The following is a 23,653-nucleotide window of genomic DNA, read 5'->3' as shown; positions in this document are numbered from 1 at the left end:
TTTATAAACCACTGCCTCAGCAGAGCCCTGTGCTGCCCGATGTCACCTTCCATCCTTGTGCCTGCTGACTCACATCCTCCCTCGGGAGGTGCTCTGCCTGCCAGGGTGCCTCGCTGGCCGCAGGCCCCATTGCTTAGCCCCTCAGTGTGTGAGGAGCTTGGGCCCCCACTGGCTGTGCAACTACCAAGCCCAGACATCCTGGGTGGCTTCTGCCGCTTGAATGATAAATAACTAGAGCTTCTCACTCAGTATTTTGATCGACACTTGGGGAATTGTTCTGAGATTCACAGCCCAAACCAGGATCCGGCCTTTTGAATGGGATCAGTGGGTAACCCTCATTTCCGGCTGAGGCAGATTTGAGAGGTTGTCACTGGGGGCAGCTGAATTTGAAAGAGCAAATCTTAGATTGCAAAAGGACTCTATGGCCCAGCTGTGGAGCAAACAGTTGGTGGGAAGCAGGACAGGGTGGGGGAGGGGAGAGGTGGCAGTGACAGCTCAGTGTGGCTGGGGCCATAGTCAGGAGGAATCTGGTACAGGGCTCCAGGGGCCTCGAAGCCCAGCAGAGTGGCAGCCCCATCCTCCTGCTCAGCCAAGCCCACTTGTCTGACTTCTGAGAGCCTGGTTTCTACCCCTCAATGAGAATTATGTCATTTCCTGTTAGATGAATGATGTGTGTGTCACTGCAGCTCCTGGCCATTAGCAGGAGTGTGCCTGCTCTGAGGTTGCTCTGATGTCACAGCCTTTTCAAGGTCAGCTGGAAGGAAGGTCTTGGAGCTGTGTCTCCTGGCACTTTGGTACCCCGGTCTTGGAGAACTGGGATCTGACACTCCAGGGCAGGGGAAGAAAGGCTCCCAGAAGCCCCCACTGCTATCTTAGGGAAGAACAAGCCACTGTGACATAAGCTTTTATGTATCATGTGGGCCAAAGATGAGGCTTCAAAACCAGACCTACCTGTGACCAAATCCCAGCTCCACAATCCCCAGCTGTGCAACCTGGACAAGTTACTTTCCCTCCCTGATCCATGGCTCCTTATCTGTAAAAGGGCTGTAATGACAGTGCCCACCTCACGGGGCTGTTGGGAGATGTGATGAGTGAGGGGTGCCCCGTACAGCGGCTGCCACTTGGCAAGTATGTAGTGGGCGAGTGGTGGCTGCTGTTATTATCATCAATCACTCTCATGGTTGTTACTCAGGAGTCCAGCCTGAGAGCCTCCCATCTTGCTCCTCCCTGCGGTTTTCACCTTGTGCTGAACCTGTTCCTGTGCTTGCTTTGCAGGAGCCGCAAAGACAGCCTGGAAAGCGACAGCTCCACAGCCATTATTCCCCATGAACTGATCCGCACACGGCAGCTCGAGAGCGTACATCTGAAATTCAACCAGGAGTCAGGAGCCCTCATTCCTCTGTGCCTAAGGTGAGCCCCACAGCATACAACCTGGCCTCAAGGAGCTGCCAGGCCTGTGCTTGCCATCACCCTCACACTGAGGCAGACTAGGGCCCAGGGAAGGAGGGGAGCTAGTCAGGCAGCTCCATCTTAGGCCTGTCAGGGAGCCTGTGGACCCTGAACCCACCAGAAGTCCCCACTGTGCTGAAGAACTCTCCTTTGTCCCTTTGTTCAGAGAAGTGGCCCTCAACCCTGCTCCCTTAGGAAGGTTCAGTGACCTGGGGCTGGCTGAGTCTCAGATGCCCTACCATCCCACCAGCCCAGAGTCAGGGGTGGCAGGGTCCCCAGTAGCACTGGGGTAGCAGGGCAGGGGCTCTGGTGGGTGGGGCTCCATTTTCTCCTGCTCACTGTTTTTCCCATGCAAAACACTCAGTTCTCCAAACCCCGAAGCCAGCACAGCAGACTCCTTGAGGGACCAAGAAACCCAGCTGTGTCCCTTCTGCTGTTGTCCACAGTGCCAGAAACCCAGCCCTGTGGCCAGGATTCAGCTCTCTGCTTGGAGATGCTGCCCTGGGCTGAACCTATTGCAGCTGACTTCCTCCACAGCCCTCAAGGGTTCCACCCTCACTTTTATAGCAGGGGAGGCAGCAAGAGTAACTCTAAACTCAGACAACAGTGACAGGGAAGAAAGGGATTGCACTGTTTTGGACCCTCCCCACTGCCCATAGAGCCTGAGGAAGGAGCTTAGATAGTAACCAACCATGCCTAGCAGGGCAAAGAGAGCAAGCGGTCAGAGTGAATAGGGGCTGGCCGGGCACCCCCACCAGGACCCTAACCATTTCCCCCCCAGCTCCCTCTCTGGCCCAGGCTCAGAGCCTTTAGACTGGTGAGGGTTAATCTGGGGCAGCCTGAGAATGCAAAGAGCAGATTTTGCTTCCTTTGTGGACTGGCATCTCTTTCCCACTGATGGCCCCCACCTGCCCTTCCCCCAGGTGTATTTCCAGACTGGGGATTAACTCAGAGTTAATTGTGCTCCCTCAGAGTTACCCCACTTAGCTTCAGCTTTTTTTTTTAAGATGTGGCCTTGGGGCTAGCCATTTAAATTTCGTGGTGGGGGCCAGGAGCAGGTGGAAGAGTCTGCGCTGGACACAGGGGTAGTGCTGTGAAGGCACTGTGCCATCATCCAGGGCTGTGGGAAATTTGGGTATTTTTTTTACCCCCACTCTCCAAACAAAAGGGGGGCACGATGCCCCTTTTAGCTCTGGGCCTGACCTTGGGCACATTACTGACTGCCCTCTCTGGCCTCAGTTTCTTCACCAGGACAAAAGGAGGTGGACTCCACTCCCCTTGCAGGGCCTTTGAATGCTGCTCTAGTGTCTGCTAGCTTTGAGCCCTTTGGAAGGAGGACAGTAGAGAACTCGTGAGAGTCTTCTGTTGGGAGGTATTGAGATGAACATGTTTGGCTCCAGTCCCCTGTTAGTGGGCAGGTGGGTAGTCAGAAGGGCAGTTGTCAGGTACCCCATCCCAGGGAGCATAACCCCCACAGTCCCTGAGCCTTGGCCAGGCCTGCTCTCACTGTCTCATGTTCCCACCCTCAGGGGCAGGCTCCTGCATGGACGGCACTTTACATATAAAAGTATCACAGGTGACATGGCCATCACCTTTGTCTCCACGGGAGTAGAAGGCGCCTTTGCCACTGAAGAGCACCCTTACGCAGCTCATGGACCCTGGTTACAAGTGAGAAGGCTCTTTTTCTTCTCCCTACCTCCTCTCCATGGGTTCTTCCTCTGCCCGCCCCCTCCCTCTCCTCCCTTGGCAGCTCTTGGCAGCTCCCTTCCTGGTTCAAAGTAATTTTATTTGGGGCTGGCTGTGAGATGCCATGTGGAGTGTGGATGCTACTGCCTATCCCTCCAGCTCTAGGAGCACATCCTGTCCACTCCCCATCTCCTGAGACACAAATGATAACTTTCCAGGCCCTGGCCATTGATGATTCTGTTTGCCATGGAAATTCAGGTTTGAGGGATATGAGACTTTCTGCACCCTGGATAAACCAAGGTACAGGAAACAGGGTGAAGCAGGATGGAAAGAAGTGTGGAAGCCACTGTCTAGCGCTATGTGGAAATCCCACCAGAATTCCTAGAAAGTGGGCATCTGGACCTGGACCTGGGCCTAGGGTTGGGATGGGCAGGCCTCAGCAAACAGAGCCTCCCCTGTCTCCTCATCTAACGGTTCTTCCATTCTTCCTGATGGACACCCAGCTTCTCTGTGCAGAAACCTACTGGCTTTTCCAGAACACTTTGTCCCTCCCTTGCTCTTCTGGCTGGAATACAGGTACAAGCCATAGCCACGTGGGGTGCTGGGGCCTGAGAGCCATAAGCCTCCTTCCTGCCCCAGGCCTCTAACAGGTACTCAGTCTGGTCCAGCCCACTCCCAGATGTCTTAGCATCCTTCTTGATTTGTTTGTTGGGGGCATGGGAGGAGAAACATTCTGTCAAGAGTATGAAGAAAGGGAATCTGACCTTAATCCAAAAGGTGACCCTGCCTTATTTATGGTGTATGGTGGGGGGGGGCATTACAGTAGAGGGGAAGAGAATTATGCTGGGTCTGTGGGTTTAGCCCATTCTGGGGTGGGGGTGGGGGTCTGTGAAGCATACATGCTGTTAATGTGGGCATGCCTTTTGTCCGGGTGTTTGTGTGAGAGCGTGTGTGTGTGTGTGTGGGCTTGCAGCCGAATCCTCCTCAGGCCAGCTCCCCGCTCCCCTCCCCACCAAAATACTAACCCTTAATTAAAACAAACAGCAAACAAAGGACACCAACCACACTCCCCAGACTAAGCCGAGGTAGAAATGGAAGCTGGTGCTTTAGGGATATTGTGTTCCATAAATTATCTTGATTTTTTCCACTGTTGTTATTACATTGTTTCATAACAAAATTACTTTGAACCATAAAGTTATAAATACATTTTAAAAGTCCCACTTGGTAACATTAGATTTCTGTCCATGCAGTGTCGGTAGTTACTGTTACAAAAGCTCTGAAGTATAACACTTGAAATCAGCCCAGCACAAGTGGGAAGGGCCTCCCCCGACCCCTACCATATCCCAGGCCACCAGACTGCCCCTGTGGAGAGCAGGGAGGGAGCGCCCCCAACTCCTGCCCCCGCTGGGCTGAACAGGGAAGGAGTGAGGAGGTGGGGACTGTGCAGGAGACCCCAGCCCCTGAGAGGTCACAGGTCATCATTCTCAGCAAGTACAGTGTGCTGACAGATCTCAGCAGAAGTTTCCTCAGATAGCATTTGTGTGTATTGAAGGTTCAAGAACATTTTCTTGGGAAAGTAGGGACTTCAAACTCAAGAAGAAATTCCCCCAACTTGCGTTTCACACGCTCAACTCAACCTGTCCTTGGAGCTCGGCCATCCACCTTGGAACATCTTCCTGCCCTGAGGAGGGGGATGGTCAGCATCTCCAGTTCGCAGCAGCCCAGCGACCTGGGCCCCCAGAGGACCCAGCAGAGATCATGTTACCCCTCAGTCCCCGAAAGGGTCTTGACCCAACCCCATTTCCCAAGCCCTTCTTCCCTGGCGGCTGGTGTTCCCCTCCTGCTCTGCTCCCCCTTGCCTCCCTGGCAGCCCCTAAGTGAGCTTGAGTGCTTGGCCCACTGACTCCCAGCAAATGGTCCCCTCCCAGGCACTGTTGCCCAGGGAACCGGGAGCGGTGGGAACCAGCCGCTGGCCTCTGCATGTTTCAATAAAGTTGCTGTGCTGGGAGCTGCTTAATCAAAGGCCTGTGTTATGGGCTCATTAGTGTGGTCCACCACAGGGGCCAGCTCACAGGGAGCTCCCGGGAAGGCTGGCTGGGGCCCCACTCCCCAAGCACGCACCCTTACTCACCAAGGGGTTTCTCAGGCCCTTTCCAAGGAGCCCTGGGAAACCCTCTGCCCCTGCCCCCTCCCTGGGCAGTCCTCAGCTGTGGAGCCAACACCCACACCAGCCCTCCTCCCTGCCCCGCCCCCAAAGCAGTCAGCACTTTCAGCATCTGACTGCCAGCCTGCCTTCCTCTTTAGGGTCTTGCCACTGTGGTCACAGACAGCTCCCTGGCTTGTGGGAACCTGGGCTTGTAATTACTTGCAGGCCTCTAGGTCTTCCTCTGGGGCTGCCTGTCTCCCTGGGAGTCTGAGGACCTCCTGGAGGCCTGAAGTCAGGCTCATAGTCACCAGTGAGGGCCCCCTCCACTGGGCCAGGAAGGACCCTAACTCCTCTAGAGGGAAACCCCAACAGAAAGGCCTGCCTTCACCCCCTGCAGGAATCTCTTACTCATGATTCCAGGATGCAGGGTGTCTCCCTGGCCTCTAAGTGCCCAGACCTGTTGGGGGCAGAGGAACAGGAAGGAGCTGAATGCAGCAGCTCCAGGACTGAAGAGACCCAGACTTCTGTTCTCTTGGCTGCTGCTTGAACATTCCCTGTTGGTCCCAGATGAATTGGGAGGGACTAGGAAGACTTTCTTGCATCAGCCTTCAACAGCCTTGGAAGCCCTCCCTCCAAGCCTTGGCACCTTGTTCTGGCCTCCAGCCCAGACCTGTTATCTCTTGGGGAAACGGCATGGCAGAGACACCCCACATGGGAGAAGAGTGACAAAGGAGAGCCTGAGAGAAAAAGGCAGAAGGTGAGGGAATCTGGGCCCTTTCCTGAGCTTGGGGAGTGGCCCCAGACAGGCCTCCATACCCACCTACTCCTGGGCCTGCACCTACCCTCCGTGCTCCCCTCTCTTCCCTGTCTCTCCAGTCCCAGGAATATTGAGGCCCCAGCACACAGAAAGGCAGGGCTGTCTGCAACCCCAGGGTAAGCTCAGTGGAGGGGCTGGAGAGGCAGGAATCCTGCTCCTGTTCCTTAGGCTTTTCAGTTTCCAGAGGTTGACACCTGGCTCCTCCATTTGCCCCACTATTTGCTGTTTCATCTTTGCTGAGGCGGTAAAGCCTGCCTGCCAGAGTTTTGCAGGAGGGTCTTCAGACCAGGGGGAGGCCTGCCAGCGTCCTCTCCTGCACACCTTCCCCCAGCATTCCTCATCCCAGCAACTCGAACAAGCCTCTCTCCCTTGAGTCTGTCAACACCGGGCTGTTAGTCTCTGAGCGGGAGCCTGGCCCAGAGCTGAGTCGTTCATCCTTCCCCAGCCAAGGTTGATCTGAAGGGGGAGAAATTGGCCCCAGAGGTCACGTAGGGGTCACTTCACCAAATATGAGAATATTTTTTTAAGCCCTGCAATGCTTTCTCAGCTGTGTGGTGTCTGACAGCTCACCCAGGTGGCCCCCGTTCCCAGCCGTTCCCTACCAGCCCTGATGGGAGGCCCCTGGCTTGGGAGAAGACACCCAACAGCTGTTCAAGTGAGCTTTGCTTCTCCAGGCCAGACTTGGAGAATCACTGCTAGGCTCTCCTTCTAGCCCAGCAGCTGACTCACCACTGTCCTCTGGACAAGCCCCTGTGTGCTGTCCCCATGTACCTGTTTGGGCATTGTGTCAGAGACACATGGCAATCCCAGACCCAGGCCCTGGGCAGCTCCTCTCCTGTGCCTGGGCTGTTTCAAATTCTTTCACTGGTGACCCTGGCCACAACCTGGTCTCCCTGGAGACCTTTGCTCAGTCTGTCACCGGGACCTCATTAGGATTGAAATGCCAGCACTGTGCCCTCACCAGCCAGCGGCCAGAGCAGGAGGAGTCTGAGCCTGCTCCTGGCCACCAGAGCCAACTTCTCACCACCCACCAAGAACAGGAAATGAATGAGGCCTCACTGTGCCACACTGCAGTCGTACCTGCCACACACATACCTCTGCCCCCAAGCCTGATGGGGGAGGGTCTCTGGGCTTTTTTCTGGCTTTTGTCTGGCCTGTTGGGTCTGGGGGTGGGGGCACACTGACTGGACTGCTTCCTTGTCCCTGCCTTCTCCGCTTCCATCGTGGGTGCCAGAGCAGCTCCTTGGCAGGCCCTACCCTGTAAACAACACATTTCCTTCCCTGAGAGAAGGAAAAGGAGAGAAAAAGAAAGCCAAACTTGTTGGGAAGCAAGAACAATGTGTCAACACCAAGAGCAAACAAGGCCCAGGACAAAGTGTGGATTGTTGTACTAAGGGGAAGGAGTGGGCATTGTCAGTGCTGCTTGCAGACTCAGAAATACCATTGACCACAGACATTTGAATCAGATCTGGAGCAGCTGGGCCCTGCCTGCAGCACAGCTGGGCCTGCCCAGGGCAGGCACTGATGAAAGATCACTTTTTGGGTTCCTTCTGGAGCTTGCTGGGGGCCTGGGGAATTGGGAGATTGTTGATAATCCTCCCTCTTCACCAACCAACCAGGCTGTCCCAAGGTGGTGGGTGTGAGCACCTTGGAGTAAGCTGCTGGCCTGTGTTCCAAGCCCCCTCCCTGACCAAAGGTGGGGGTTGGGGGGGGCAGGGAGCCACTGCTTTCCCTCACAGCTCCACCAGTTAGATGGTGGGGCTGCAGCCACCAACTCACCTCTGTTGGTTAAGCCTGTGCCCAAACCCACTTCCCCTGTGGGTCTAAGCATTCCCCAGCATTCCCCTCATATGATCTCCTGGGTGGCGGTGGGTGGGGAGCTTTTTAACATGCAGATGCTTTGACCTTGCCTGGGCTATTCAGATTCAGAAGGTCTCAATTCAGAAGTTTCTGGATGGGGCTTAGCATCTTCATATTTTCAAAATCTTCCCAGGGGGGTTTGCTGCTCAGATTGGTTGAGGGATTTTCCCCCTCTCACTAGAGTCTTCTTCCTCCAAGGGCTGTTCGTATACAAGCATAAGCATTTTCTGCCCAGCTCATAGTGAGGACTATCATCAGTGAGTGCTTTTTTCATTATTACTGATTATTATTGTTCCTACTGCTGTTTTCTGGGCTACAGTAACTATCGCCTTACGAACGCATTCACCAAAGTGGCCTGGAAACTTGCCCAAACTGTCCCCACTTGGAAACCATTTTGGAGCATGGTTTGCCTTCCTTTCCAGTTGGCCAACCTGGTTTTGAGCAGCTGCATGTCTGTGACACCCAGGGTCCCAGCCCTCTTGAGCTGAGCAGGTGGCTGGGAGGTCTGTGGCTGGTTGGGGTTGGGATCACTGGTTTTCCAGGCCATTGGTTGAAGCCAAAGTCACTTTCACCTCCCCAATTAGAGGCGAGAGAGGAGTCAGCCCTGAGTATAAGAGGCTTCTGGAATTGGAGTACCTTCCCCAGACAGGAAAAGAGCATCTTCTATCACCATGAGGTCAGATCTCTGTTCTTCCAAAGTCCAGGAGATTGTCTCCTTGTAACACCTGCTCATCTGCAAAACGGGGGTGATGGTTACCGACCTTACAGGACTGCCATAAGGATTCAGTGAAATCATGGTGGTCAAGCACTTGGCCCAGTGCCTGGCATACAGAGGAGGCACTGCTCCTGCTGTTGGCGGTGTTGTCATTACTACTATCATTATCATAACCCTTCCTGTGTTTATTTGTGGCAGAGCCAGGCAGCTCCATGGGGACCCAGTGAGCTTCAAGAGCCCCAAGCCCCAGAATTGCACAGATTTTTCCCACACTTGCATCACAACAGCGAGTCTGTTCCTTGTGAGAGCGCCCAGGAGCTGCTCCATCATAGCTGCTATCTCCAGTGTCCTGTTGATAAGATCTGTTAACATTCTCACCGCCAGTTCTGAAATATACAAAGAACAGGGCCTGTTTGTTCAATCCAAGCTTCTAAGGTTTAACTCCCAAAGGAAATTAAATTAGGTGCCTGGAGCTATGACAGTCTGTCGTGTTTCTTTGCAGGGAATGTCACCCTTCATATCACGCAGATCTCTTGTATAATTTTCCCCATTTAATTCTTTTAAAATAATGTGAAGTTTCCAGCAGGAACCAACAAATCACCAAATGTGAAAATTGAGGAGTGACTAGGGTTTGTCTTCTTTTTTGGTCTTGCCATCCCCTCCCCCAGCTGAGTGTAAAATGAATCCACACACAGATGGTACACACACTTGGTAGCTGGTCTACCAAAAGCCACCATAACTCACCACCATAACTCTCTCCACCACCAATTCCAGACATCTGTTGGAGGAACTGGCTTAGGACTAAACTCAGTGTTGGTAGGGTTACCTTTCCCATTTCTCCAACTCTTTAGGGTCTCACTGCATGGTCACCATCCCTGCGAACCCTCCCCCCTCCCCCATCTCACCCCAGCACTAGTTACAATCCCAGACCTATTTACCTCTCTGGCAGAAATTCCCTCCCTCAAATTATTTGTGGGTTAGAAATCAGCCCAGCCTGGCCCAGACTGGAGCCATTGTAATATAATTGGGTTTTAGGTATGCTTGTGTTTGTGCTAGCATTTGCAGAGATGGCAACTAGCCCCGGAAATGCCAAAAATGTGAATGTGACTTTTGTACTACTCAGGCAGACTGGTGAAAACTGGTGGAGAAACTCTGGACCTTGGGTTAGGGGGAGCCTGGGATAAGAGCAGGAATAGCAAGGGTTCCAGCCGTGGGAGGAATGGGTGGGACTGGGAAAGGGTCACAGTGGTCATGGCAGTCATGAGGGGTCAGCCGGTTCCACGGAGGAAGGTGGGAGGGGGCACTTAGGGTGGGCATTTCCCCAGACTGCTTTGCCTGTCTAAACCTCGTCTCTGTCTTCACTTGAAGCCTGAACTCCTCAAACAGAAGCTTTGTCGAGGAGATGTGGGCCAGTGGTTGGAACTGTTTTTTCCCTGATTATGGGCTTGCCCCCTAGGAAGGAGATGTCCTTTGGCTCCCTGTCAACCAAGGGACAGTGCTTGTCCAGGTGGAGAATGGACTGCCTTCATGCCTGTGTCCCTGAGCTCCGCCCTAGGCCAGGCCTAGCAGTGGCTTATGGAATCGAATAGATTGGTGGACAGATGAGTGGAAGAATCAATACATGAGTAAATGTCGCGAGGGTCAGACTTCAGGATTTGGAAGCTGTACTTTGGGCACTAACTTTAGAGTCCAGACCAGACCAGGACATGATCTTGTCTCAGGTGCACACAAGCCACGTGACATTAGGCAAATCACACAACCTATCTGTGACTCCTCTGGAAAGAGATAAGATATATGAGCAGCTAGCACAGTGCCTGTTGTGGTGGTATTTTTATCTGCTTGCTTGGGGTAGTTTTCTCATTCCTTGCCCACACCTCTACCCCATCAGCTTCCTCCCTGTGGAGCCCTCCATCCTGCGAGGTCCCCAGTGATCCTGCTTAGGCATCCTCCTTTCTCTGCCATTTCACTTTACCTCACAAGCTGACTCTATTCCAAACGTTGAAACTTATCGGGGTGGACAACTCCCAGGGGAAACCTGTTGGGTATTTTCTCAAGTTCTGGATCCCCCTCCTTCCCATAGGAGAGTTTTCCTCAGAGGAGCCCCTCATCTCAGTCTTTACCCCATTGTTTCTCTTCCTCTGCCATCCCCCGGCCCTGACTCCCAGGCATTCAAAGGCTGCTGGAGGAGGCAAAACAGAGGCAGGGAGAGCCACAGCCTGGAGGGTACCAAAGGGTCAGCCGCAGAGGTCAGGAGGCCCTTGCACAGGGAGAAGATGGGTAGAGGAAGGGGTCAGATTGGGAAGAGGAAATATTTCCCCCGACTGGATCAGGTGGGAGCCAGCCTGAGCAGAGGAGCCGGTTGGGAAAATAGCCCATCGGATTAAGGAAGCCCTGGATGCCCTTGAACATTCCTATGGACTGTGAAAATTCTTTAGGGGGTGAGGATGGTTGTGCCAGCCAAACAGTGGGGCCAGGCTGTCCTAGACATCAAATATTAAAAATAATAATAAAAGCTTGTCTTGTGCCTTCTTCCCAGATTCTGTTGACTGAAGAGTTTGTAGAGAAAATGTTGGAGGACTTAGAAGATGTGACTTCTCCAGAGGAAGTAAGCTGTTTGATTCTCTCTGACAGCGGGTTCTAGTCTCTAAGAGCCTGTGTGTGTGTGTGCGTGTGTGTGCGTGTGCGCGCGCTTGTCTGTCTTACCTCTGAGGTGCAGAGATAGGCTGAAAAGGAGACCCTGGAGATGTTAAAGGCTTTATTTCTCTTCCCTGAAACACCCTCTGCCCCACCCCCAGCCCTTGTAAGGACATCCAGCAAATTGTCTGAATTGCCAGCTCCTGAGAGCCTCATTGAAGAGGCAGCCAGGGCCTTGAGGCTAGTACAGAGTTCTCCCCAGCCCCTGCTGTTCCCTGGCAGATCCTGAACAGAAAGCCCACGCCTGCTGCCAGAGAACATTCCAAGGGGAGTTCTGGTGGGCAGTGAGGGACTCCTGTTCTTGCCTCAGGCCACCCAGGAGCCACTCTTCTTCCTCCCTTCTCCAGCCATGAGCTCTCCCCTCTTGGTCTGCCTCTTCCAGCCTTAGCCCGGAGCCAGCCAGCCTGCCAGGTGAGGGCTTGTGCTTTCCCTGGCTGCTCCTCTGGGGTACAAGAATGGAGCCCATAATCCCCTTTGTTATTCTTCCCTTTTCCCGGCATCCTCATTTGTGGGGACTTACCTCATCCTGGAAAGTCCCTTCCCCTCCCTCGGCCTCCTACCAAGCAGCACCCCAGCGGGCCTGAGCCTTCCTGGCCTCAGTGCCCTGCCTGCTAAGTTAGTGGAACATTAGCAAGTTGGCCTTCCTCAGGAGTGCTCTTCTGGGTAGTCCCTTGCCCCGAGACAGACAGACCCTTCCCCTGCTCTTTCTGCCGGGAAGTGTGTTGGGGGAGAGCTTTGTCACCTCCCAGGGGCCGGGTTTTCTAGCCAGAGGGAGGCCAGGCTGGAGCGAGCTTTCCATCAGGGCTGGAGCTTCCAGGTACCCAGGCTTCCAGCGCCGCATCAGCCAGGACACGGAGGCCGCCTACGAATGTCCACGGGGTGGAGGACAGCTCACGGAGCAGGACCATCCCATCCAGGTCTCCAGGTGGACAGGATCTCCTCAGAGCCTGAGGCCACCTCTAATGGGATAGTGTCTTCTCTCTCCTCTGGGATGTGGCTTGATAAATTAACTCATTTATACATTCAGAAATCACCAAGCACCCAGTCTGTGCAAGCCAGTCAACCCCCACAAGTCACCGGTCCCTGAGGCCCAGCTCCCATTCAGTCAGACCAGAGCCAGCTGCCCAGAAGCGCTTCCGGTGAGGCCATGTCGCACAGGGATGGCACTGTGCCAGACTGCTGCTTTCAGCTCGGGTGTTGAGGGAGTGGAAGGGGGACAGTCCAGGCAGGAGGGACAGGAGCCAGGAGGAGCTTAGGAAAGTAGGTCACTAAAAATGGCTTTTTTTTCTTTCCTGTCCAGAGGCTGTCCCCACACCCTGCCCCACTCTCCACTTTGGTCTTGGCTTGGACAGTCCCCCATCAGAGGGAGGGAGAGGGAGGAGCCAGGAAGTGTCAGGCCCAGCCCCAGCTCTAGGCAGGCTGAGGGGCCTGCTCTTCCCTCCTTTCCAGACTGGCCTGACTTCTTGCCTGGCCCCAGGGCGGTGGGAATCATAAAAGGCAGACTCTGCTTCTAAACCAGTGAGCATCTATGAGCACCAGCTGTGTGCCAGACCACATGCAGGGTCCTAGCATACAGGGGGAATGAGATATGTGAGCCTCTTCCCCTGCCCACCTTCCCCAGAAGCTCAGAAACAAAACTGTGGGCAAATCAGTGATTCCTGGGTCTGGTAGGAAGACCTCAGGCTTTCCTTGGCCACTCCTGGGAACACTCTCAGGCTGCTAACCCTGGGAAGCAGATGAAGATTAACAAGGAGGAGCAGGCTGAAGGTGTGTTCCCCTTGAGACTGCACCAGGCCCAAAAAATCACTTTAAGCCACTCTAGCCCTGCCCCTCCGCTCCCACCAAGGCTGAGCCAGGGCCTCCTTCCTTTGAGACCCTTTGGCAAACGCTACAGAGGGTAGGTTCCAGCATCCTTCTGCACCAGCCTTGGAAAGAGAAGCCATGGCAGGGACAGGACTGCAGAGTTCCAGACCTCAAGCCACTTCCCTGTAGCATCCGCACCCTCCCCTGCCCCCCATCCTCTAGCCCTAGGGCCTCAGGGAGCAGATTCCTTACATGCTTGTGGCCGGAGGCAGAACCAAGGAAGTGAGCTGGAGGGAGGTCAGCACAGTCAAGAAAGAGTTAGAAAACATGCCTCCTCCAACCCCAGTTAATTATTGGCAAAGCAAGAGAAGGAAGGGGTCACCAAACTCCAGCAGCTTGACCCCTGCCGCCTACCTGGGTCTAATGTTTGTGATTGAAGCCAGGCAACTAGTGGCCTGTCTTGCCCCCAGCACCAAAGGTACCAGGGTCCTGGCCTCTCTAGGCAGTCTGGGAAGAAGGCAGTAGGTTCTACTAACCGTGTATACTCTATGCTTGTTGCCCCCTCCACAGTTCAAACTTCCCAAAGAGTACAGCTGGCCCGAGAAGAAGCTGAAAGTCTCCATCCTGCCCGACATGGTCTTCGACAGTCCACTACACTAGCCTGGGCTGGGCCCTACAGGGGCCAAGGGAGAGCCCAGCTGCTCCCCGGTGACTTCCAATGTAACACCTGCGTGAACGAGCGTCCCACAGATCAAAGGACAAGTGTGAGGATGACTGCGCAGCCACCGCACCCACAGCCTGCTGGGAAGCCACGCGCAGGCCATGGCCCCCAGCCTCACCTGCCGCTCAGGGGCCTCACCTCCTAGCTGGCCAAGCCACACGACCAGGCCCTGGTACCCCGGGCAAATGCAAACCTTCCTCTTCTGCTGCTGCCACAGGTTCTGGTTTGAGATTTGACTCTGGACCTCTGATGTGCCCCTAGGTGGAGACCGGTCTCTGTCTATCCTGCCCTCTGCCTCATTCTCACCTGCCCTCTGCCTCCCAGCCCCGCAGGAGGAGGTAGAGTGGCTACACGCCTGCACTGCCCTGCCCAGCTCAGCTCTGGGAAGCCTTAGGTAGTCAAGCTCCTCTGGCCACGGAACAATTCCTTCTATTGTGTTTGGTTTTCTTCCTCCTTGTTTTATTTTGTAGAAATTGGATGGTATTTTATTGTTCTTCAAAGATGTCCAGAAGCCGTGTATATAATGTTTTTAAACAGAACTTTATTTCCACATGAACTTTCTCATTCTCTCAGACAAGGGCCTGGGGCCATCTCCCCCTGAGCTGCCACCAGAGAAGGTGCCCGGGTTTGCCTGCCAACCGAGGGTCCCAGAGGAGCCAGCTTCACAGAGAGGCTTTTCTTCCCAGCTGGGCCTGGTGGAGCTGAGACACTCCCCCATGCAGCCTTGAGCCCAGTTTAGCTGGGGCCAGGAAGGGCTGCTGCTACTTCCTAGGTGGACTGGGCCCCCACAAAGTTCAGTTCATCAGGGTCTTCGAGACTTGGTGACCCTAGCCTTATCCTGGAGGCGTTTTCCACCCAACCAAGCCTGCCTGAGAGAGAGAAGCCGAGCACCTCACAGACCGTCCCCACCTGCCACACATGGCCTGGGTCTCCAGCTCTTTCACCACTCCTGTCCCATTTCCTCATCTTTGGGCCTCCCAGCCCCTAGGCTGCAGGACTCTGGCTTATTAAAAACAGAAAAATCAACCTCTCAACATGTCTTTCCCTTTGGTTTTGCAAACACCACACTCTCCCACCCTTCCGTCCTCCCTGCATCCATTCATTTCTCATCTTTCATTCTCCACCCCTCATCCTGTCTCCTTTCCTACATCCTATCCTCTCATGATTGTTAGTCCCTCTCCCCAGTACTGCGATCTCATGGTCTTCCTATCTCATAGCCAGCCTATCTCTGGCTCACAGTTTGGGGGCTCCTCTTGGGTTGTCTCCTACTTCTGACCAGGAGTCAACAAACCCCTCTCATGCCCTCCTATCCCAACTCTAGGAATGGTTATTACAAGATCACCCTTCAGGTCCTTCCAAAGCAAAGTCCTTTTGTCTGTCAGGGACTACATAGAACCTTGCCCTATCCCCTCTCTGCACCCACCACACACACATGGGAGGCCCATGGGGTGCAGGACCCTTCTGATGAATGATCTAGCCAGAGAGAGCTGCCTCCAGGGGCCATGAGGGTAGTTTTTGGGCTCTCCAGGGAGCAGGAATTGGACATCAAAGGGGCCATTAGGATCTGACCCCTTTTCTGCACACACCCTCAGGGCTGCCTGATTTACTTCATCAAATTCAGAGCTTTGAGGCACATCAGGCTGACATATTGGGAGACACTCCCCCACACACACACACAGTGAAGATGGAAGCCCCTCTGGACCTGATGTTGGCAGCAGCTGTGCCTTCTGCTCCAAGGACTTTTCCAGAAGGACGTTTCCTGGCCTTTGCCCACCACAGCATCCCTGCCTTTAAAGCTCTTGTCTTCAAAGATTTCATGGCCAGAGAGGTGCCATTAGCTTGCCTCCTTTGTTTACCATCCTGACCTGCCTTTCCACAAATTCATTCTTTCTGGGGACCTGCCTTCACCTGCTTGGTTTGGCTTGAGGGGAGGAGGGTATTTTCTGAGCTAAGCTTTGTTGTCAGCATGGGAGGCAGAAAGGAAGCAGTTGAGCTCTAAGACAATAAGCATATGAAGTCTGTGACCCCTTCCTGCCTCACCAGTGTCAGGAACCTCCAAGATCCCACTGGGGCCAGACCTCCACCTCTTTTCTTTTGAGCAGTGATACCTTCCAGAGATTCCTCAGCCAGGGAGGCTCTCCACTGAGCTTCTGCCTGGTGAGAGGGGACCCTCACTGGGGATAAAGTGAGGCTGATCCTGTGGCGTGCCCAGCACAGCACCTGGCACATGGCGGGTGCTCACTAAGTATACCCCTTCTTTCCCTCCCTGCAGCATTTTGGGAGCCCTGACCTCATAGTGAGTTGGGGAGGTAAGAAGCCTCCCTCCCTAAATCTGCCTCTTCCTCAGACTTCCTTGAGGCCTGCCCAGTCCTACCCAAGATCCCTTTGGTTGAAGCTTCTGAGAGGAAGGGGCTCCCAGACGCTGCTTGCCTGCAACACAAGGCAGACACCCCCGGCTCCTCAGGTCCAGTATGGGCTGTGGGACCGCAGACCCAGCTGCCATTCTGACGGGGTGGAGCAGCTCACTCAAGGTCTTAGGTCTGGCTGGGGAGCTGGTGCCTCTTCCTGCCCTTCTCTTCCTCTTCCAAAGGCAAGGCTCCAGGGCAGGGACTGGGAGGCCTTGAGGAGAGTCTAAAGGGCTAGTATGTTCTTTAAAATAAACACAGGGTCTTTGGACTGGGTTTGAGATGGAATTGAGAGCAGGGAAAAAACCTGAAGGTCGGTGCCCCTATGGGGAGATCAGGAGAGAATTCCCTTGTCTGTATTTTTTTATCTGGTTGTCATTCCTCCCTGGCTTCCAGGTCCTCTGTGCCAGGTGAGGTACCTGGGTCCCTGTTATAAATCAGGAGCCCTGTAGAAAGAGCCCTCCTTTTGTACAAGTACCTGAATGCTGCCATGAGCAAACTTTTGTAAAATTTTATATTAGTTTCTAATGTCAATGGTGACTTGGTTCCGGGGGGCTGCAACCAGCCTGGGACTTTTGTAAGAATTTTTGGGTGACTCACTTAGATGTCGTTTCCTTCTTGCCCCCTCTTCCTCTGTGTAATCTAAGTGCATTAAACATATTTGCAGAAGTGCCTGGATCTTGTACTCCTTTTTGGCTGCCTAGAGTAGGGTTGTGGAAAGCCTAGGGCCCAAGCAGAGGGGGTGGGTTGGACTCAGCCACTTAGAAGAAGCTGGGAGGTGGAAAGGCCCCAAAGACTGATGTTGGGAGTGGAGGGGGTGCCAAGGAAGCAGGGTCATGCAGCTGGTGACTCTTCGGTCATGCAGAAATGACTTTTCACGGACAGGCTCTCTTTCACTGGTCTTGAATCCTCTAAGGTCAAGGGGGTAGGAGGCGGAACACAGTCTGGGGAGATGAGTGTAAAGACCCTCTCTTCCACTTCGTTCCTCTCCTACCCTCCTCTTACCAAAAAACCCTTTTCTCTTGGGGAGGTGTGCCTGCCTCTTGTCTAGTTTGGAGTCCTTATGCCCCTTTCAGCTAAGGCAAGAGACAGCACTCCCCTCACCAGGCATCTAAATTCAACCTCCTAATCTAGGGCCTGGGGGCACACTGGGTGACACAGAGACCAGCCTAACCTTTGGATCAACTCCTCTGGGCCTGGTCTGGGTGAGGAGACAGATGGATCTCCCTTCCCTGAATCACCCAACTCCTATCTTTCTAGGGCCTGGTGTGGCAAAACAGAGCCCAGTGCTGGAGGGGAAGAAGGCAACAGACGGGTGCCTCAGAGGCAGGCAGGAGGGGGTCTGCACCCAGACAGGGTCCCCGGAACCTCAAGACTGCTCTGGACCCTCACACATTCTTTCCCTTCCTACCAGGCCTGGTTGTCTGTCCTGGGGAGTAGCAGAGCCCTTGTCTCCTGGTCCTCAGGATGGAGCTGTAGCACCCAGAGGGTCCTGGGGGCATCACAAGAGGGGAGGGGCTGAAGAAGTCAGCTCCTGTAAAAGGTCTCTTAGCTCCCCTCCCTGTTTTCCATGAGAACCAGCTGGATCTGGGGAACCTTCCCCAGGGGGAGGTCAGCACTCCCTCTCTGACCTCCTGCTGAACTGTGGCTGGCCTCCTCCAGAGCAGTGGGGCAGGTCCTGTCTGGGGCCCTCAATCCCTCTGGCGGTCAGAGCAAGGTTGCTGGGAGGGTCTGGAGCCAGGCCGACTAGCCCAGGGTGGCCCAGGCCACACCCCTTCCCCTTTCTCCTTGGAGACTGGGGGTGGGGTGCTTATCTAATCCTCCTCATCTGACTAGCCTGGAAGGACCCAGGGTCAGTGTGAAGTTCTTGCCTCAGAGAATACAGAATAGCGAGATTCTGTGTTTAGGTGGTTCCAGGAGACAAGAATAAGGCTGGGACTGTTTCTGGAAAGAGAAGGGCTCCTGGGCCTAGAGTAGAGATTGGATCCCTAGATTTAGGGAGGGGAGAAACCTGCCATGTGATCTTTCATGTCTTCTCCAAAATCCTGTGCATTCCTCCAAGTGTCTGCTCTGCCCTATCTGGGTGGTGGGGTGTTGGGGGCAGGGCACGTGGATGTCAGGGGCCCTAGGGAGAGGGACCCACAGGCTCCAAGGCTATGGGGCTGGGGACCCTGAGCGATTTTCCAAACTGGCCTGACCAGAAGGGGAATGTATGCTGGAAGTGACTCAACCCAGCCTGCCAGGCTCTGAGGGGGTGAGGAGAGTGATCAGCTGGGCAGGAGAAGGGGCAGAAGTGCAGGGCAAGTCAGGCTGTGGTCTGGGAGGAGTGACCAGCCCCCAGCCCTTCCACGGGAGGTGAGGGGACTCACCCAGCCTGTCCTCAGTGCAGGAAGTCTTTGGGAGAGCTAAGGGCAGGATCAGGGAAGAGCAAGAAGACTGCTGGTGGGCGTCCATGGTTCATTCTTGTGAGCACCGCTCTCAGAGTAACTTGAGGGACAAGGGAGACTTTGAGGGGGTTGTGATGAATGCAGTGACCTTATTGGGGTCAGAGAACTGAGAGCAGTGACCCTGTTCCTTTGTTTTTCCAATTCTGCCCAATGCCACCCTACACCCCATCTCAGTACTGGGAGCACAGACAGGAAGGATGATGGAGCTTCTGGGTCTCAATCTTTACAAGACTGAGGAAGGCCAACTGAGCACTGCTGAGCCACTATGATAACACGCCAAATGAATGGTAAGAACTGGAAAATACAGTCACTTGTCCTTTCAACAAATGTGTGGCAGGCACTCAGCTATATGCTAGGAGACTGGACACAGGCCCTCGCTCAAGGAGTTCATAGTGCAGTGGGCGAAAATGGACAAGGAAACAATTACAAGAGCCATAAAAGAGGAGGTAGTAAGCTGTTTTGGTCCTAACCCAGCTCCACCACTTATCACCTTGACTTTAGACAGGTTAACTAACCTGTGCCTTAGTTTCTTCATCTAAAAATGGGTACTCTCTTCACAGAGTTTTTGCAAGGATTATATGTGATAATACACATGAGATGCCTGGCACACAGTAATTGCTTGATTAGTGTTAACCACTTATTAAAGGGATATAGTAGGGTATGGACACAGAAAAGGTGCCCAGTCCAGTCTGGGGAGATTAGAAAAGGCTTCCTGAAAGAAGTGACATCTCAGTCTGAATCTGATGCTAAAGGATGAACTGGGCAAAAGAAGGTGGGGAGCTGTACTTTGAAAAGCTATCCAGGCAGATGGAACAACAGGGGCAAAAGTCTCAAAACTATTCTTGGGAACTGTAGAGCTCAAATGCCTAGAGTACATGGTTTAAGTCATTCAGCTTTCATGGTAGGACCATTCCCCTGCCTGTTGGATGGAGAACATTTTGAAAGAGAGCTGGGTTGGAAGCAAGGTGACTAGTTAAGTCTAGATTAGGGCAGAAGCGGTAGGAATAGAGAGAATGGGATTCATTCATTGATTCCACAAATATTTACTGAGCACCTACTATGTGCTAAGTCCCATTGTAGGCCCTGGGGATGCAGCACTAACAAAAACCTCTCTTGGCTGTGGAGAAAAGGGAACCCTCCTACACTGCTGGTGGAAGTGCAGTTTGGTGCAGCCACCATGGAAAACAGTATGGAGATTCCTCAAAAGACTAGGAACAGACTTACCATATGATCCAGTCATCCCGCTCCTGGGCATATATCCAGAAGGAACCTTCTTCAAAAAGACACCTGCACCCCAATGTTCACAGCAGCACTATTTACAATAGCCAAGACATGGAAACGGCCTAAATGTCCATCAACAGATGACTGGATAAAGAAGATGTGGTATATTTATACAATGGAATACTATTCAGCCATAAAAACCAACAACATAACGCCATTTGCAGCAACATGGATGTTCCTGGAGAATGTCATTCTAAGTAAAGTAAGCCAGAAAGAGAAAGAAAAATACCATATGATATTGCTCATATGTGGAACCTAAAAAGGAAAGAAAGAAAGAAAGAAAGAAAGAAAGAAAGAAAGAAAGAAAGAAAGAAAGAAAGAAAGAAAGAAAGAAAGGGAGAAAGAAAGAGAGAAAGAAAGAGAGAAAGAAAGAGAGAAAGAAAGAGAGAAAGAAAGAAAAAGAACATAGATACAAAACAGAAACAGACTCATAGACATAGAATACAAACTTGTGGTTGCCAAGGAGGGGGTGGGAAAGGATAGACTGCGAGTTCAAAATTTGTAGATACTGACAGGCATATGTAGAATAAATAAACAAGATTATATGGTATAGCATAGGAAAATATATACAAGATCTTGTGGTAGCTAACAGCAAAAAAAAAAATGTGACAATGAATATATGTAAGTTCATGTATAACTGAAAAATTGTGCTCTATACTGGAATTTGACACAACACTGTAAAATAACTATAACTCAATTTAAAAAAGTTAAAAAAAAGAAAAAAAGAAAAAAAGAAAAAACCTCTCTTACAGATAGTGGTAGGAGATAATATGTATTTTAAAGTAGAATACATAGTTCATGGAGATACACGCTATGGAGAGAAAACACAACAAAGGAGGAGTGATAGTGATGTCTGGGGGAGGGGCGCGTTTTAGAACACAGAGGTCAGGAAAGGGCTCACTGCATAGGTATAATTTGAACAAAAGACCTCAGTGACCAGAAGAAGAGTACAATAGGGATGTCTGGGGAAAGATGGTTCAGGCAAAGTGAAAGTGAAGAGCAGCTGCAAAGATCTTGTTTAGGGGGAGCAGGAGGCGGTGGACACAGGTATATTTGAAGAACAACAGGGAAGCCAGTGTGGCTGGAGCAGAATGAGGCCAATAGGAGGATATTTACACAGAGGCCAGATTGTGTAGGACCTGACAGGCAATTATAAAATTTTGACTTTTATTCTGGTTGAAGTGGGGAGTTATTGGAAGAGTGAGCAGAAAAGTGACACAATTTGACATATTTTTCAAAGATTACTCTGGCTACTCTGTTGAGAGTTGACTCCAGGACATAAGAGCAGAAACAGAGAAACCATTTAGGACCTATTGAAATAATTAGGCAAGAGATTATGGTGAAGTAATGGAGATGTTAAGAAATAGTCGAGATTTGCTGAACAGTTGGCTCTGGGATGTTCACTGAGAAGCAGAAGACTGCATCTGGAACAAGTTTAGAGGGGAGCAGAAATCAGCATAATTCTGGACATGTTGAGTTTGAGATGTTTATTGTACTTCCAAGTGAAAATGTCAAGTGAGCAACAAGAGCATGATCTGAGAGATATTTAAGAGAAGGGTCTACAAGACCTGATGACTGATTAAATAGACAAGGATGGTGAGAGACAGGTAGATGTCAAGTTTGCCTTCCTGATCCTGAGCCTGGTAACAGCTGACAGGTCCACTGACTGAGATGAAAGGGGAACAGTTGGAAAGTGGAGAGGATGAAGACTTTAGTTTCTGATGCGCTGAATTCAAGGTATCTGTGGGACATCGGGGTGGAGTGCACAGTTGGCTACACGGATCTGCAACCAGGAGGGTGAGGATCTGAGCTGGAGATTGGGGAATCATCAGTATATAGACAGTAATAAAGGAGTAAATGAGGGAGCAGATGTAGGTTAGTAGAAGAGCATGGAGGGCAAGACTCTGAGGACTCTTGTTCCATTTATGAGATGGAAACTGGAGAAGTTTGTAGTTAGAAAGATATGAAGGAAACCAGAAGAGTATATCATACAAGTCAAGGGGAGTGGTCTAGAAATGTGAGAACTGAGTGGAATCTTTTAGATTATCATGGAGGTCATTGGTGAGGAGGCCAGAGAAGGACCCTCCAACTGCTCCAAAGTAGACCTTGTTTCTTTGTATCATCTTTAGAGCATGGAATTGAGACTTGGGGCTTGAAAGTCACTTTCTCCTCATGAATAACAACCAGACATGCAAGCATGCATGCATGCATTCATCCATTCATTCAGCATAAGACCTCCCATGTAAAGGGATGCAAAGTACTAAAAGACACAGGCTCTGTTCTTGAAGGGCCCACAGTAGACCCCTCTCATACTCCTCCATCAGGAATAAGGAGATGAAAGTCCTGAAGCAGAGAGGCTCTCTGGTTTTATGGAAGGATCAGGGACTTGTGGGTCATATTGAAGTGGGTTTGAATCTCAGTTCTACCATTTAGAACATAATCTCTGGTGAATTTGAAATCCATAACCTCCAGCACAAACCTCCTCCCCTTTGAGTGGGGATTTCCACGGGAGTATCTAAACCAACTCAAACTTAACTTAGAACTACTGAAAATCTCCCCCACTGAAATCCAGTCCTCTCCAGTTCTCTCTTTCTGGGTAAATGGCACCATCAACCAGCCTCTTGTTGAGGCCCAAATTCTAAGTTCAGAAGGATATACTGTATATATCAAGATGTGCTTATCACACTGTACATAGTGATAAGCACATCTTGATCCCATTCCTACCCCATTACTATTATGTGTTTATTCCTCTCCACACCATATCTAATCCATATCTAGTCCTGTTGGCTCTACTTCCAAAATATACCCCAAATCTAACAGCTTCTCTCAACCAGCTTCGAGTCCAAACTCCTTACCATGACCTTGTGTGTTCTGGTCCCTACCTGGCTTCTCCCTCACCTCAGGCCTTCTTTTTGCCCTGGAACATGTCTGATCTATTGCTTCTGCATTTGTTTTTCCTTCTGACTGAAGCATTCTTTTCTCAGGTTGTCACTTGCCTGACTCCTCCTGAACATTCAGGTCTCAGCTCAAATGTTACTTTTTCCGAGAGTGCTGTGTGAGTCCCTTACTCTCTATCACAGAAAATCTTACATATTTAATTTTTTTTAAAATGTTGGTATGTGTTCACAGGGAATCCCCAGGGCCCAGAAAAATGCTTGGTACATAGGGCTTTTGTTAAATATTTGTTAACTGACCAGTTGACTTCAGTTTTTAAAGTCACCGTTTCCTTATTAATATAAGAGGGATAATAATGCCTATTTTGCTTGATAGTTTTAAGCGTCAGAAATGTAGGGAAAAGTATTCAGGACATCGGAAAATTGCTGCACGGTGAACCTTTGAAATTCACTACTCAGTTCCATCAGACAGATGAGCTAGACTGACAAACCCTCTTTTCCCTTTCAGGTAAAAAGAGCTACGGTTGAAGAGGCCCAAGAAGAAGTGGTCCCGCCTCGCAGCGTATCATCTCCCTTTTAAGAAGCGCGGAAACTAATCCCCAACCCCAATATTTAATGTGCATAAGTTAGTGCAGGTCACGTGAGGCTCTCGGGCTTGCCCCGCCTTAAAGAGGTGGAGCCTCAGTTTGGGGACCAATAGCAGGAACAACTTCCGAAACAGCCCCCAACTCCAGG

General features: G+C 51.8%; 1 protein-coding gene across 4 annotated transcripts in view; it reads left to right on the top strand.

Annotated features, from left to right (window-relative positions):
* The window catches only part of SUFU (SUFU negative regulator of hedgehog signaling), a 99,879-nt gene extending 82,914 nt beyond the window's left edge, over positions 1–16,965 (top strand). For 2 of the 4 annotated variants that reach the window (XR_012510147.1, XR_012510148.1), the window contains exons 9-13: positions 1,276–1,410; positions 2,979–3,117; positions 5,887–6,038; positions 11,210–11,278; positions 13,741–13,820. Coding sequence is in view for 2 of the 4 variants with exons in the window: in XM_010970982.2 (XP_010969284.2) it covers positions 1,276–1,410; positions 2,979–3,117; positions 11,210–11,278; positions 13,741–13,830 (433 nt within the window). In the remaining 2 variants the exon portion in view is untranslated. Of the gene's footprint in view, positions 1–1,275; positions 1,411–2,978; positions 3,118–5,886; positions 6,039–11,209; positions 11,279–13,740 lie in introns of all 4 variants that reach the window. The other 2 variants (XM_010970982.2, XM_074373707.1) reach the window with 1 other exon arrangement.
* The last annotated feature ends 6,688 nt before the right edge of the window (positions 16,966–23,653 follow it).

Source organism: Camelus bactrianus, chromosome 11 (genome assembly GCF_048773025.1).
Source record: "Camelus bactrianus isolate YW-2024 breed Bactrian camel chromosome 11, ASM4877302v1, whole genome shotgun sequence".
Classification (NCBI taxonomy): Eukaryota; Metazoa; Chordata; class Mammalia; order Artiodactyla; family Camelidae; genus Camelus; species Camelus bactrianus.
Note: the sequence above shows the minus strand (reverse complement) of the source record. Positions and strands in the feature narration are given on the sequence as shown.